Here is a 12889-nt window from a genome sequence, read left to right as displayed (position 1 = left end):
TACTTACATTCTATGCTATCAAAATGTGTTACTGCATTTTGTGTTGGTATTGTAATGTAGTAGATTGTGTCATACCATGTTTTCTTATTTGAATATTTTTACTGTTGTAATTGTCTATTGCCTATATTTGACTTATTCTTGCTGTACACCACTTTGAGTGAATTCCTTCAAAAAGGCAGTAAATACATTGAATTAATAGATAAATTGTAGTAGTGAGGGGAGCCGAAATAAAGCAACTATTAATTGTAAGAATCTGTATCCTTGAGTAAAGATCCTTTCAAGGAGAGGGGCTAACAGTGCATTTTTTCCAGTGAAAAAGGTGCCGGTACTCAAATGGGAAGCCACCCTTCAGGGGTGGGGTGATCAATGAGGGACCCACACAACAATAGCCAGGCCCCTTGCAATCAGTCACAGAATCTATGACAAGGCAGAATTTATGTATAGAGCCTGAGCTCTTTCATTAAAACTTGGGGACTATGGGTCAATTTTAGCAGACAATGGAAAAGGTGCCGGTACAGGTGGGCCTGGGTGGGCCAGGGCCCACCCACTTAGGGTTCAGGCCCACCCAACAGTAGCACATGTTTAGCGGTAGCTGGTGGGGATCCCAAGCTCTTCCAGCTGAAGACTTCCCCCTGATGGTAATGAAAATGCTGCGCTCCACAATACTGGCACCTGCGCATGCTCAGTTTTCAGCACATGCCTGCTGCAGACTACCAAGTTGGAGAGAAGCATTTTCCCACCAGCTGAGATGTTTTTTTGGTAGTTGGGGGGGGGGAGAGGGGGAGAACATTTGATGCCCACCCACTACTTGCCTAGGCCCACCCAAAGTCTGCTGTCTGGCTACGCCCTTGGTACTCAGTACCCCCACGTACCCCCTCAAAAAAAGCCCCGGGGGTTAGGTAATACCCTGGAAACAGAAACCTGTAACTAAAAGTGCAAGCAGAGCACAACAAATCAAAATCACAAGGTCATTTGGGTTAGGAGGTGGAGCAGCCCTTTCCCTGGAATCTTATAAAATATGCATTATGGGTCAGTAGGGGAGGGAAAGGACCTCAGTGGTAGAGACCAAAAAGCCCAGGAGAGAGAGAAGAAAACATGGGCATGGGTAGAGAGATCCCAGAGCTTGCTGCTTCTAACACTGAGAAGATGGAATACATATAACAAGATTCTCTTGTTATATGTATCCCCTTTTTGTTTATTTTTCTCACAGTGGTAGGTTGTAGCTACGGTTACCATATGTCCGGATTTACCCGGACATGTCCTCTTTTTGAGGACATGTCCAGGCAGGTTTTGCCAATCGCCAGCCTGCCCATTTGTCCAGAAATCCGGACAAACAGGCAGATTGCTAGCCTCCCCTCCTCTGCCCTGGTGGTCTATTGACCTCTTCCGCCTTTGGGGCAGGAAAGAGCCCCCCTCTTTCCTGCCTGGAGCGCTGTCCTGCATACATCCTTCCTGTTGCTGATATCTGGCAGCGATTCAAAATGGCCACCGAGAGTTGAAGTGACCTCGCGAGACTTCAACTCTCGGCGGCCATTTTCAATCAGTGCCGAGATCAACAAAAGGAAGGATGCATGCAGGGCAGCGCTATGGGCAGGGAAGAGGGGGGCTCTTTTCTGCCCCGAAGAGGTCACTAGACCACCAGGGCAGTAGTAAGGTAAGGGGAGGGGGCTGACGGGGAGGGGGAGTGACGGGGGGAGGGAAAAATGTGACAGGGGGCGGAGCGAGGGCGTGAAAGGGGGTGGGGCGAGGGTGTGAAAGGGGCAGGGGCATGAAAGGGGACGAGGACGGGCGTGAAATGGGGCGGGGCATGTGTCCTCCTTTTTGGGGGACAAAATATGGTAACCCTAGTTGTAGCACTTTGTGCTATGGACCTACAGAGGGCGGTGTGCCTATAAACCTAATTTGTCCACATTTTTGGACTTCACAAAGGTAGAAGGCTTAAGAATAATGAGTGAGATAGCTGGGAAAATGTTTTTGTTCATTTTCTTTCTTCTTTTTTCTGTTGTTTGCTGGAAGACTAGTGCTGCAGAACCAGGGATTTGAATGCAGCCCTAGTGTGAAAATTGTAGTTTTTCTTACTGCTGAGTGTAGGCAGTACCTGGATGCAAGAGCAGCCTGAAATAGTTTGAGAGACATTGCACCTGCCATAATATTTGGATTGGACTGCTCGGAAGCAGCATATAGGCATTTAAATAGTTAGTGACCTGGCTATTATTGGAATACAACCGCTTGGCTCTAGCCACTTCGACTGGCAAACTGAGTTAAAATATATATGTGATGAAAACCTTTCTGGAGCTTATTCTGATCTCTAGGGAAATTCTGGCATTGTTATTTAGACTGACTGCACAATTGCTTGGGAGCAGTGCACTGTGTAGGAAGATACTTGAGCAGCTCTGCTCTGGGCTCTGTGGAAAAGTATATCACACTGAGTATCATTATATACATAATAGACAGATACAGATGAAAATTTCTATATTCTCAGATGTATGGGCTATTAATATAAATATCTCTCTATGTAACATACAGAAGACAAAATATTTTCGGATGTGTGATCTGTTTTGTAAGAAGCTACGCTGGTCAAATGGGCTACACTGTCCCTTTTCATATCAATAATTGCTTGAAGAATAAATTGCGTTTCACCACGCTCTTCAGACTTTCAAATTACATTATTAGAGTAATACTAAGTATCTGCACACCGCCTAAAGTAGTTACTTAAGATCTGTCAGATCTCTCCTACTGAGCATTTCAGTAGGGTTCTGGGTAGATAATGTTCTCTCTTTTAATATCTCTGTTTCCCAATGTCGCAAACAAGAAATAATTAACTTTGTACAGTTCTGTCAGATATTAACAGTTATTTTAGATTGCTGCTCCCCCCCTAGAGAAAACCCCCAGGACAAAAATAGCAATATTGTTTTATAACCTAATCCACTATCTCCTGCTGGCAGCAATGAAATGGAAATAAGAGCATATGATAGAATTCAAAAACTTTAGGCAGCAATCTGATTTTGCAAAATACGGTAGTCTAATTTAAAATGATATATTCAGTATAGCTGCTGGAGAAGTATGTGTCATTCTGACCTACTATGCAACTATTATTCCATTGATTTTCGGAATTATAACTTACAGCCACTCAAGTGACAGCTGATTGTTTTTTGTTTTTTTTTTAATCACTGTAATGCTTTTATAATCCACTGTTGTATTTAGCGTTTCGAATGTAAAGCTGCAAACAAAGCTGGGCAGTGATGGTGCTTTTGATTTTGACCTCTGCTCTGCCACTTACTGCTTGGGTCACAGTTGACAGTCTGGAAAACTTTTTTCTCTGTTACGATATAGGTTTGTGTTGGTTAGGGTGGTGGACTCTGGTCCTGGGGAACTGAGGAACTGAGTTCAATTCCCACTTCAGGCACAGGCAGCTCCTTGTGACTCTGGGCAAGTCCCTTAACCCTCCATTGCCCCATGTAAGCCGCATTGAGCCTGCCATGAGTGGGAAAGCGCGGGGTACAAATGTAACAAAAATAAAATAGATACTATTGGAGATTCTACATGGAATGTTGCTACTATTGGAGATTCTACATGGAATGTTGATATTCCACTAGCAACATTCCATGTAGAAGGCTGCGCAGGCTTCTGTTTCTGTGAGTCTGACGTCCTGCACATACGTGCAGGACGTCAGACTCACAGAAGCAGAAGCCTGCGCGGCCACATTGGTGATCTGCAAGGGCCGACTTCTACATGGAATGTTGCTAGTGGAATAGCAACATTCCATGTAGAATCTCAAATAGTAGCAACAGAATCTCCATAGTAGCAACATTCTATCTAGAATCTTCAATAGAAGCAACATTCCATGTAGAATCTCAACTAGTAGCAACAGTGGAGGAGTGGCCCAGTGGTTAGGGTGGTGGACTTTGGTCCTGAGGAACTGAGTTTGATTCCCACTTCAGGCACAGGCAGCTCCTTGTGACTCTGGGCAAGTCACTTAACCCTCCATTGCCCCAGGTACAAATAAGTACCTGTATATAATATGTAAGCTGCATTGAGCCTGCCATGAGTGGGAAAGCACGGGGTACAAATGTAACAAAAAAAAGTAGTATTTTCTGGTTTATAAGGTCAAAAGTTCCATCCTCAAATACCTAAATAGCGAGCATAAAAGTGGTCGAGAGACTGTTTAGTAAAGTTTTTGCATTTATCACACGTTCTCCCAGATTCTATATATGAGGCATGGCGAGTTGCGCACATTAAATTGGACACACGCCCAATTTACGCATTGCAACTTAATTGAGTAACGAGTGAATCAGCGCTGATAAATTGGCTCATGACAACCAATTATCAGCACTAATTGACAATAATTAGAATTTTCTTGCACATCTTTTTAGGCATATTCTAAAATAGGCGCACGTAAACTCTAACGCACATAGCTAAAAAGGGGCATGGCCATGGGGGGAGTGTGGGCATGTTGGGACATTCCTCAAATTTACACACGTGGTTAAAGAATTCGGGAGAACTGCACCTAATTTAGATGTCGATATTTACATCAGGTTTTCAGTAACATAAATGGCCGTGCCTAAAATATAGCTGCGTTCCTCAGCCCTATGCGCTGTTCTAAAAACCGCACCTAACTTTAGGCATGATTTATAGAATAGTGCTAATTGTATTTTTGGACGCGCCTACTTTTTTTTAGACGGAATTCACAGAATCTGGCCCCCTAAGTGCAAAACCTGTGCAGTAAATGTAAAGGGCATGCCCAGCAGTGCCATAGCCAGACCCCAAATTTATGGTGGGTCTGTTGTCCACAGCCTGCCCTCTCCCCAGGGCCACCAAGAGACATATCCGGGCCCAGGGCAGGACTGGACCACTGTGTGCCTACCCCCTAGGGCCCTGCCGCCCCACACCTTTCTGTCTGTGAATCACTACTGTGCTGCTCCCTCGCTCTGTCCTCTCCTGCTCCAGTGCTCCTGTGTGTCAGGAGTCGAGACCCGGATGATTGCATTAATGCAATATGGTGTTAATGTAATCATCCGTGTCCTGGGCAGTACGCAGGAGCAGGAGAGGACAGACTCAGAAGCAGGCAGGAAGAAGCTTGTCGGTGCCGGGCCTTGGTCCAGGCCCCCCCTTGGAGGCCGGGCCTAGGGACTTTTTCCTCCCACCCTCCCTCTCGGTGGCCCTGCCTCTCCCTGGCTCTTTGTGCCCCCAGTCCAACTGGAATGTTAAATAACTGAGCTGGTAGAAATTTCCAAGCACTGCCAGCCAAATACATCTGCAGAGGCACACCAAACTCTCTCCAGTGCTTCTCCGTCTACAGCAGCTTTAATGAGCTCTCTCTGATGCTGGCACCCAGTGTATGCTCAATTTTTGCACATGAGAGAAAACTGAGTATGTGTCAGGTGTCGGAATTGGGGACAGCACACTAAGGTTGCCACAGACTGAGGTGTGCTGGAGGGGGTTCAAGGTGCTTTTGCAGACATCTTTGGCTGATTGGATTTGGGGATCCCTACCAGCTGCAACAAGGGTGCATCGCTGCTGGGTGGGCCTGAGCCCAAATTTAAAGCAGAAAAAACCTGTTCTATAAGGAAAATAGTCGTCTACTTTTAAAAAAAATTTTAAAAATACAATACTAGCTCCAGTGGCAGAAAATGAGGCTGCATTTGAGGCATGATTACTTACACCAGCTCTAAGGCTGGTGCAAATGTTCACACCTAGATATGAGCCAGATTGCCTATAAATTAGAGAATATATAATTTATGCATATGTCTGTGCAGTCTGTCCAGCAAAAGGTTTTTTTAGCTATGTTAAAAGCAGGAAGCCGGCAAAAGAATCGGTTGGATCGCTAGATGACCGATGAGTAAAAGGGGCGATCAGGGAAGACAAAGCCGTAGCGGAGAGATTAAATGAATTCTATGCTTCGGTCTTCACAGCGGAAGATTTGGGTGAGATGCCCGTGCCGGAAATGGTATTCGAAGCTGATGAATCGGAGAAACTTAATGAATTCTCTGTAAACCTGGATAATGTAATGGGGCAGTTCTACAAACTGAAGAGTAGCAAATCTCCTGGACTGGATGGTATTCATCTCAGAGTACTGATAGAACTGAAAAATGAGCTTGCAGAGCTATTGTTAGAAATATGTAATTTATCCTTAAAATCGAGCATGGTACCGGAAGATTGGAGGGTGGCCAATGTAATGCTGATTTTTTAAAAAGGTTCCAGAGGAGATCCGGGAAATTATAGACCAGAGTATCCACATATTCTAGTGATTTCTAAATCTGTCCTGGGGGAACACCAGCCGGTCAGGTTTTCAGGATATCTGCAGTGAATATTCATATTAATATTAAACTGCTTCCATTGCATGCAAATTTCTCTCAGGCATATTGTGTGTATGTATGTGTGTGTGTGTGTGTGTGTGTGTGTGTGTGTGAGAGAGAGAGAGAGAGATAGAGAGAGAGAGAGAATTTCCATGTAACTTCCACGAGTGTCCCCTAGTCTTTGTTTTGAACGTGCAAAATATCAATTTTTCTACTCGTTCTACACCACTCAGGATTTTGTACAGTCTCTTTTGCTAGCTAAAAGCCCTAACCTCTTTAGCCTTTCCTCATCGAGAGGAGTTCCATCCCCTTTATCATTAAGACTTTAAACCAGGGATGGGCACCCTTTATACATAGAGGGCCATGTGAATGTCAGTACTATCCCTAGTGGGCTGCAACGTTACATTATGTCGGAACTGGAAATGCACTGAGCTCCATAGACCTGTGATAGATAAATAAGTAAAAATGTAACTAAAAATGATGAAACCAAACTGCTAGAGTGGCTATTCTGAAAATAATTGTGAAACACAGCATTTAAAATTGACGGAATTCTGGTTAATTATGTTTTCTGTATATATTCTTACCATGGTCTTGTGGGCTGCGCAAAACTCAGTATGCAGGTTCCATGCAGCTCATGGGTCGCTGGTTGCCCAACCCTACTTTAAACAGTGCTTTGAAGTATGCCTGTTCAAAATTGCAATATTTTAGAACATAACACATCAATCTTTTGTTTGTTTTAAGTTACTAGACCAGTGGAGCTAAAGTTGTGTACTGGACATATACCTGCTACATCTCGGCTCTGCAGTGTTCCATGTCCTGCTGCTTGTGTGGTGTCTTCATGGTCTGCGTGGGGGCTGTGTATTTCTGAAAACTGTCAAGAGCCTCAAAGAAAGAAAGGTATGCATTAAATTGGTTTATATAATACTTTACTTATAATTAAAGTCTTGTAAACATTTTACATTGAATAGTTCCTCTAATTTAAACATCAGAGTTTAAAAAAATTAATAATAAAAATCATGCTATTGTGTACCTATTTTGTAAACCCTGTTGCCCCATATTCCATGGCCTAATGCTTCTTTTTTAAAGTTACTGTTGCAACAATATTACCTGAGAAACAAAAATAAGAAAGTTGCCTCTTTGTAAAAGTGTACACGTTGAAAAGAATGTGTATATTTTTATGTGGTTTGGCTGAGGGGATGTTTGGAATGCAATTTGGGTAGAGTCTAGGCGGAGTTCTGATTTACATGCATATTTTATAAAATATGCATGATCATACATATGTTTCTCCAGATTCTATAAAGGGTGCCTAACATTCCGTGCTGAAATCCAACTGTATTCTGTAACAGTGCGCATAATTTAATTGGCTTAACAAGCCAATCAGCATTGTTAACAGCACTTAACAAACAGTAATGAGCACTAATTGGCAATAATTAGAATTTACACGCACAACTCCATAAGCGTATTCTGTGCCTATACACACTGCCTAAATGTTAATATGCGCAGGCAAAAAGGGGTGTGGTTATAGGTGGGAAAATGGCATTTCGTGGGTGTTCCCAAATTTACGTGCATTGTTATAGAATATGGCTTTCTGTGCCTAAATCTACTTGTTGGGATATATGCCACATTTTCATTGGTATAAATGAAGGTACGTAGTTTTAGGTGCTATATACCTCGCCTAAATCTAGGCACCGCTTATAGAATATGCTTAGGCGGAAATGTTTTCCGAACGGATTTTCTAGGCGCCATATATAGAATCTGGCCCTTTATTTTATTTATTTTGGTACATTTATACCCCACATTTTCCCACTATAGCGAGCACAATGTGGTTTACAAAATTACAAAGGATTACAATGCATAGAGGGTAGTGACACAAAAGTGAGAAGGTCTGGAAAGGACAAGAGGATAATACAAGGATGCTTTACTAGGTGGAAGAAGTCGGTGGCTAAACGGGTATGGTCAACATGAGGAAGGTGAATATTTATTTATTTATGCATAAACATTTAGACCTGGTATTGAGTAGGTTTAAATGTTCACAGCTTCATTTTAGGTATGATTTCTGCAGCTTTTATGAGACAATTATATAAAGATGCAAAGAGGGGCATTTTCAAAAGATGTCCAAGCCAGAGTATTTATTTATTTAACACATTTATACCCCACATTTTCCTACTAGTTGCAGGCTCAATGTGTAGAGATGTCCAACTCATAATGCCCAAAATGGACATCCATCACACATGTACTTTTCAACTGGAAATATGTCAGGGTTTGCTGTTGAAAAATATGTGCAATTGATGTCTGTGTGCTGCAGATATCCAGCACTACATTCATTTTACTGGAGTGTCCAATATATGAATGGCAAAAAAGCAGGGACAAGGATACCTGGCTGCAAGAATGGCCACACAGACGTCTCTGCAGAGCAGAGTGGCAGCCTAGTGATTAGTGCAGAGGACTTCAAACCAAGGGACACAGATTCAAATCCCCCTTTAACTTTTTTATTTTGTAACTGTGAGTCCTCCAGGAACAGAAAAATACCAGCTGTATCAGAATGCACACCACTTCAGTAAACTTGCTGCTTGCAGATGACTTTTACATTTAGGTATGGTAGGTATTTTTCTGTTTCTGGAAGTCTCCCAAAAAATACATAGTAACATAGTAGCATAGTAGATGACGGCAGAAAAAGACCTGCACGGTCCATCCAGTCTGCCCAACAAGACAAACTCATATGTGCCTTATTCAGGGCACAGACCGTACAAGTCTGCCCAGCAGTACTTCCTGCCTCCCAACCACCAGTCTCGCCTCCCATCACCGGCTCTGGCACAGGCCATATAAGTCTGCCCTCCACTATCCTCGCCTCCCAACCACCAACCCCTCTTCCCCCCACCTGCTCCGCCACCCAATTTCGGCTATTCTTCTGAGGAACCATTCCTTCTGCACAGGATTCCTTTATGCATATCCCACGCATGTTTGAATTCCGTTACCGTTTTCATCTCCACCACCTCCCGCGGGAGGGCATTCCAAGCATCCACCACCCTCTCCATGAAAAAATACGTCCTGACAGCTTTCCTGAGTCTGCCCCCCTTCAATCTCATTTCATGTCCTCTCATTCTACCGCCTTCCCATCTCCGGAAAAGATTTGTTTGCGGATTAATACCTTTCAAATATTTGAACGTCTGTATCATATCACCCCTGTTCCTCCTTTCCTCCAGGGTATACATGTTCAGGTCAGCAAGTCTCTTTTCATACATCTTGGAACGCAAATCCCGTACCATTCTCGTAGCTTTTCTTTGCACCGCTTCCATTTTTTAAACATCCTTCGCAAGATACGGCCTCCAAAACTGAACACAGTACTCCAGGTGGGGCCTCACCAATGACTTGTACAGGGGCAACAACACTTCCTTTCTTCTGCTGATCACACCTCTCTCTATACAGCCTAGCAACCTTCTCGCTATGGCCACCGCCTTGTCACACTGTTTCGTCGCCTTCAGATCCTCGGATACTATCACATCAAGATCCCTTTCCCCCTCAGTACCTATCAGACTCTCACCGCCTAACACATAAGTCTCTCTTGGGTTTCTACTCCCTAAGTGCATCACTTTGCATTTCTTCGCATTGAATTTTAATTGCCAAACCTTAGACCATTCTTCTAGCTTCCTCAGATCCTTTTTCATGCTTTCCACTCCCTCCCGGGTGTCCACTCTGTTGCAAATCTTAGTATCATCCGCAAATAGGCAAACTTTACCTTCTAACCCTTCGGCAATGTCACTCACAAATATATTGAACAGAATCGGCCCCAGCACCGATCCCTGAGGCACTCCACTACTCACCTTTCCCTCCTCCGAGCGAACTCCATTTACCACCACCCTCTGTCATCATAAGTACATAAGTGCATAAGTAATGCCATACTGGGAAAAGACCAAGGGTCCATCGAGCCCAGCATCCTGTCCACGACAGCGGCCAATCCAGGCCAAGGGCACCTGGCAAGCTTCCCAAACGTACAAACATTCTATACATGTTATTCCTGGAATTTTGGATTTTTCCAAGTCCGTTTAGTAGCGGTTTATGGACTTGTCCTTTAGGAAACTGTCCAACCCCTTTTTAAACTCTGCTAAGCTAACCGCCTTCACCACTTTCTCTGGCAACGAATTCCAGAGTTTAATTACACGTTGGGTGAAGAAAAACTTTCTCCGATTTGTTTTAAATTTACTACACTGTAGTTTCATCGCATGCCCCCTAGTCCTAGTATTTTTGGAAAGCGTGAACAGAAGCTTCACATCCACCTGTTCCACTCCACTCATTATTTTATATACCTCTATCATGTCTCCCCTCAGCCGTCTCTTCTCCAAGCTGTATAGCCCTAGCCTCCTTAGTCTTTCTTCATAGGGAAGTTGTCCCATCCCCGCTATCATTTTAGTCGCCCTTCGCTGCACCTTTTCCAATTCTACTATATCTTTCTTGAGATGCGGCGACCAGAATTGAACACAGTACTCAAGGTGTGGTCGCACCATGGAGCGATACAACGGCATTATAACATCCTCACACCTGTTTTCCATACCTTTCCTAATAATACCCAACATTCTATTCGCTTTCTTAGCTGCAGCAGCACACTGAGCAGAAGGTTTCAGTGTGTTATTGACGACGACACCCAGATCCCTTTCTTGGTCCGTAACTCCTAACGTGGAACCTTGCATGACGTAGCTATAATTCGGGTTCTTTTTTCCCACATGCATCACCTTGCACTTGCTCACATTAAACATCATCTGCCATTTAGCCGCCCAGTCTCCCAGTCTCGTAAGGTCCTCTTGTAATTTTTCACAATCCTGTCGTGATTTAATGACTTTGAATAACTTTGTGTCATCAGCAAATTTAATTACCTCGCTAGTTACTCCCATCTCTAAATCATTTATAAATATATTAAAAAGCAGCGGTCCTAGCACGGACCCCTGAGGAACCCCACTAACTACCCTTCTCCATTGTGAATACTGCCCATTTAACCCCACTCTCTGTTTCCTATCCTTCAACCAGTTTTTAATCCACAATAGGACATTTCCTCCTATCCCATGACCCTCCAATTTCCTCTGTAGCCTTTCATGAGGTACCTTGTCAAACGCCTTTTGAAAATCCAGATACACAATATCAACCGACTCCCCTTTGTCCACATGTTTGTTCACTCCTTCAAAGAATTGAAGTAAATTGGTCAGGCAAGATTTCCCTACACAAAACCAGTTCCTAATCCAGTTCACCACTTCGGGACCTATCTTCAGCCCATCGAGTTTATTTAAGAGCCTCCTGTGGGGAACCGTGTCAAAAGCTTTGCTAAAATCTAAGTAGATTACGTCTATAGCATGTCGATGATTCAATTCTCCAGTTACCAAATCAAAGAATTCAATGAGATTCGTTTGGCACGATTTCCCTCTGGTAAAACCATGTTGTCTCGGATATTGCAACTTATTGGCTTCCAGGAAATTCACTATCCTTTCCTTCAGCATCACTTCCATTACTTTTCCAATAACCGAAGTGAAGCTTACTGGCCTGTAGTTTCCAGCTTCTTCCCTATCACCACTTTTGTGAAAAGGGACCACATCCGCCGTTCTCCAATCCCTCGGAATCTCTCCCATCTCCAATACCTCGGAACCTCTCCCGTCTCTAAGGATTTATTAAACAAATCTTTAAGAGGACCCGCCAGAACCTCTCAGAGCTCCCTCAATATTCTGGGGTGGATCCCGTCCGGTCCCATGGCTTTGTCCACCTTTAGCTTTCCAAGTTGTTGATACACATTCTCTTCCGTTAACAGTGCTCTATCCACTCCATTCTCAGGTGTACTTTTGCCAGTCCCTCATGGTCCTTCTCCAGGATTTTTTTCAGTGAAAACAGAACAAAAGTATCTATTTAGCAAATTGGCTTTTTCTTCACCATTATCTACATAGCGTTTCGCTGTATCTTTTAGTCTCACAATTCCCTTTTTAGTCATTCTCCTTTCACTAATATACCTGAATAAATTTTTGTCTCCCCTCCTTACATTTCTAGCCATTTGTTCTTCCGCTTGCGCCTTCGCCAGACGTACCTCTCTCTTGGCTTCTTTCAGTTTCATCCGGTATTCCTCCCCATGTTCCTCTTCTTGAGATTTTCTATATTTCTGGAACACTAACTCTTTAGCCTTTATTTTCTCAGCCACTTGCTTGGAGAACCATATCGGTTTCCTTTTTCTCTTGCTTTTATTTACTCTCCTTACATAAAGGTCTGTGGCCCTATTTATTACTTCTTTCAGCCTGGACCACTGTCCTTCCACTTCTTGTACGTCCTCCCAGCCCATCAGCTCCTTCCTCAGGTATTCCCCCATTTTACTAAAGTCAGCACGCTTGAAGTCCAGGACTTTGAGCTTAGAGTGGCCGCCCTCCACTTCAGCCGTCATATCAAACCAAACCGTTTGATGGTCACTGCTTCCCAGGTGTGCACCCACTCGGACATTTGACACACTATCCCCATTTGTGAGCACCAGATCCAGCGTCGCTCCCTCCCTTGTGGGTTCCGTCACAATTTGTCTGAGCAGAGCACTTTGGAAAGCATCCACGATCTCTCTACTTCTTTCCGATTTTGCA

The 12889-nt window shown here is 43.7% G+C and overlaps 1 protein-coding gene across 1 annotated transcript in view; it reads left to right on the top strand.

Moving 5' to 3' along the window:
• The window catches only part of THSD7B (thrombospondin type 1 domain containing 7B), a 595317-nt gene that overhangs the window by 52512 nt on the left and 529916 nt on the right, over positions 1 to 12889 (top strand). Inside the window, exon 5 of the mRNA XM_030210867.1 lies at positions 7038 to 7193. Coding sequence (XP_030066727.1) covers positions 7038 to 7193 — 156 coding nt within the window. The remainder of the gene's footprint in view (positions 1 to 7037; positions 7194 to 12889) is intronic.

This window comes from Microcaecilia unicolor, chromosome 7, assembly GCF_901765095.1.
Source record: "Microcaecilia unicolor chromosome 7, aMicUni1.1, whole genome shotgun sequence".
Taxonomy (NCBI): Eukaryota; Metazoa; Chordata; class Amphibia; order Gymnophiona; family Siphonopidae; genus Microcaecilia; species Microcaecilia unicolor.
Note: the sequence above shows the minus strand (reverse complement) of the source record. Positions and strands in the feature narration are given on the sequence as shown.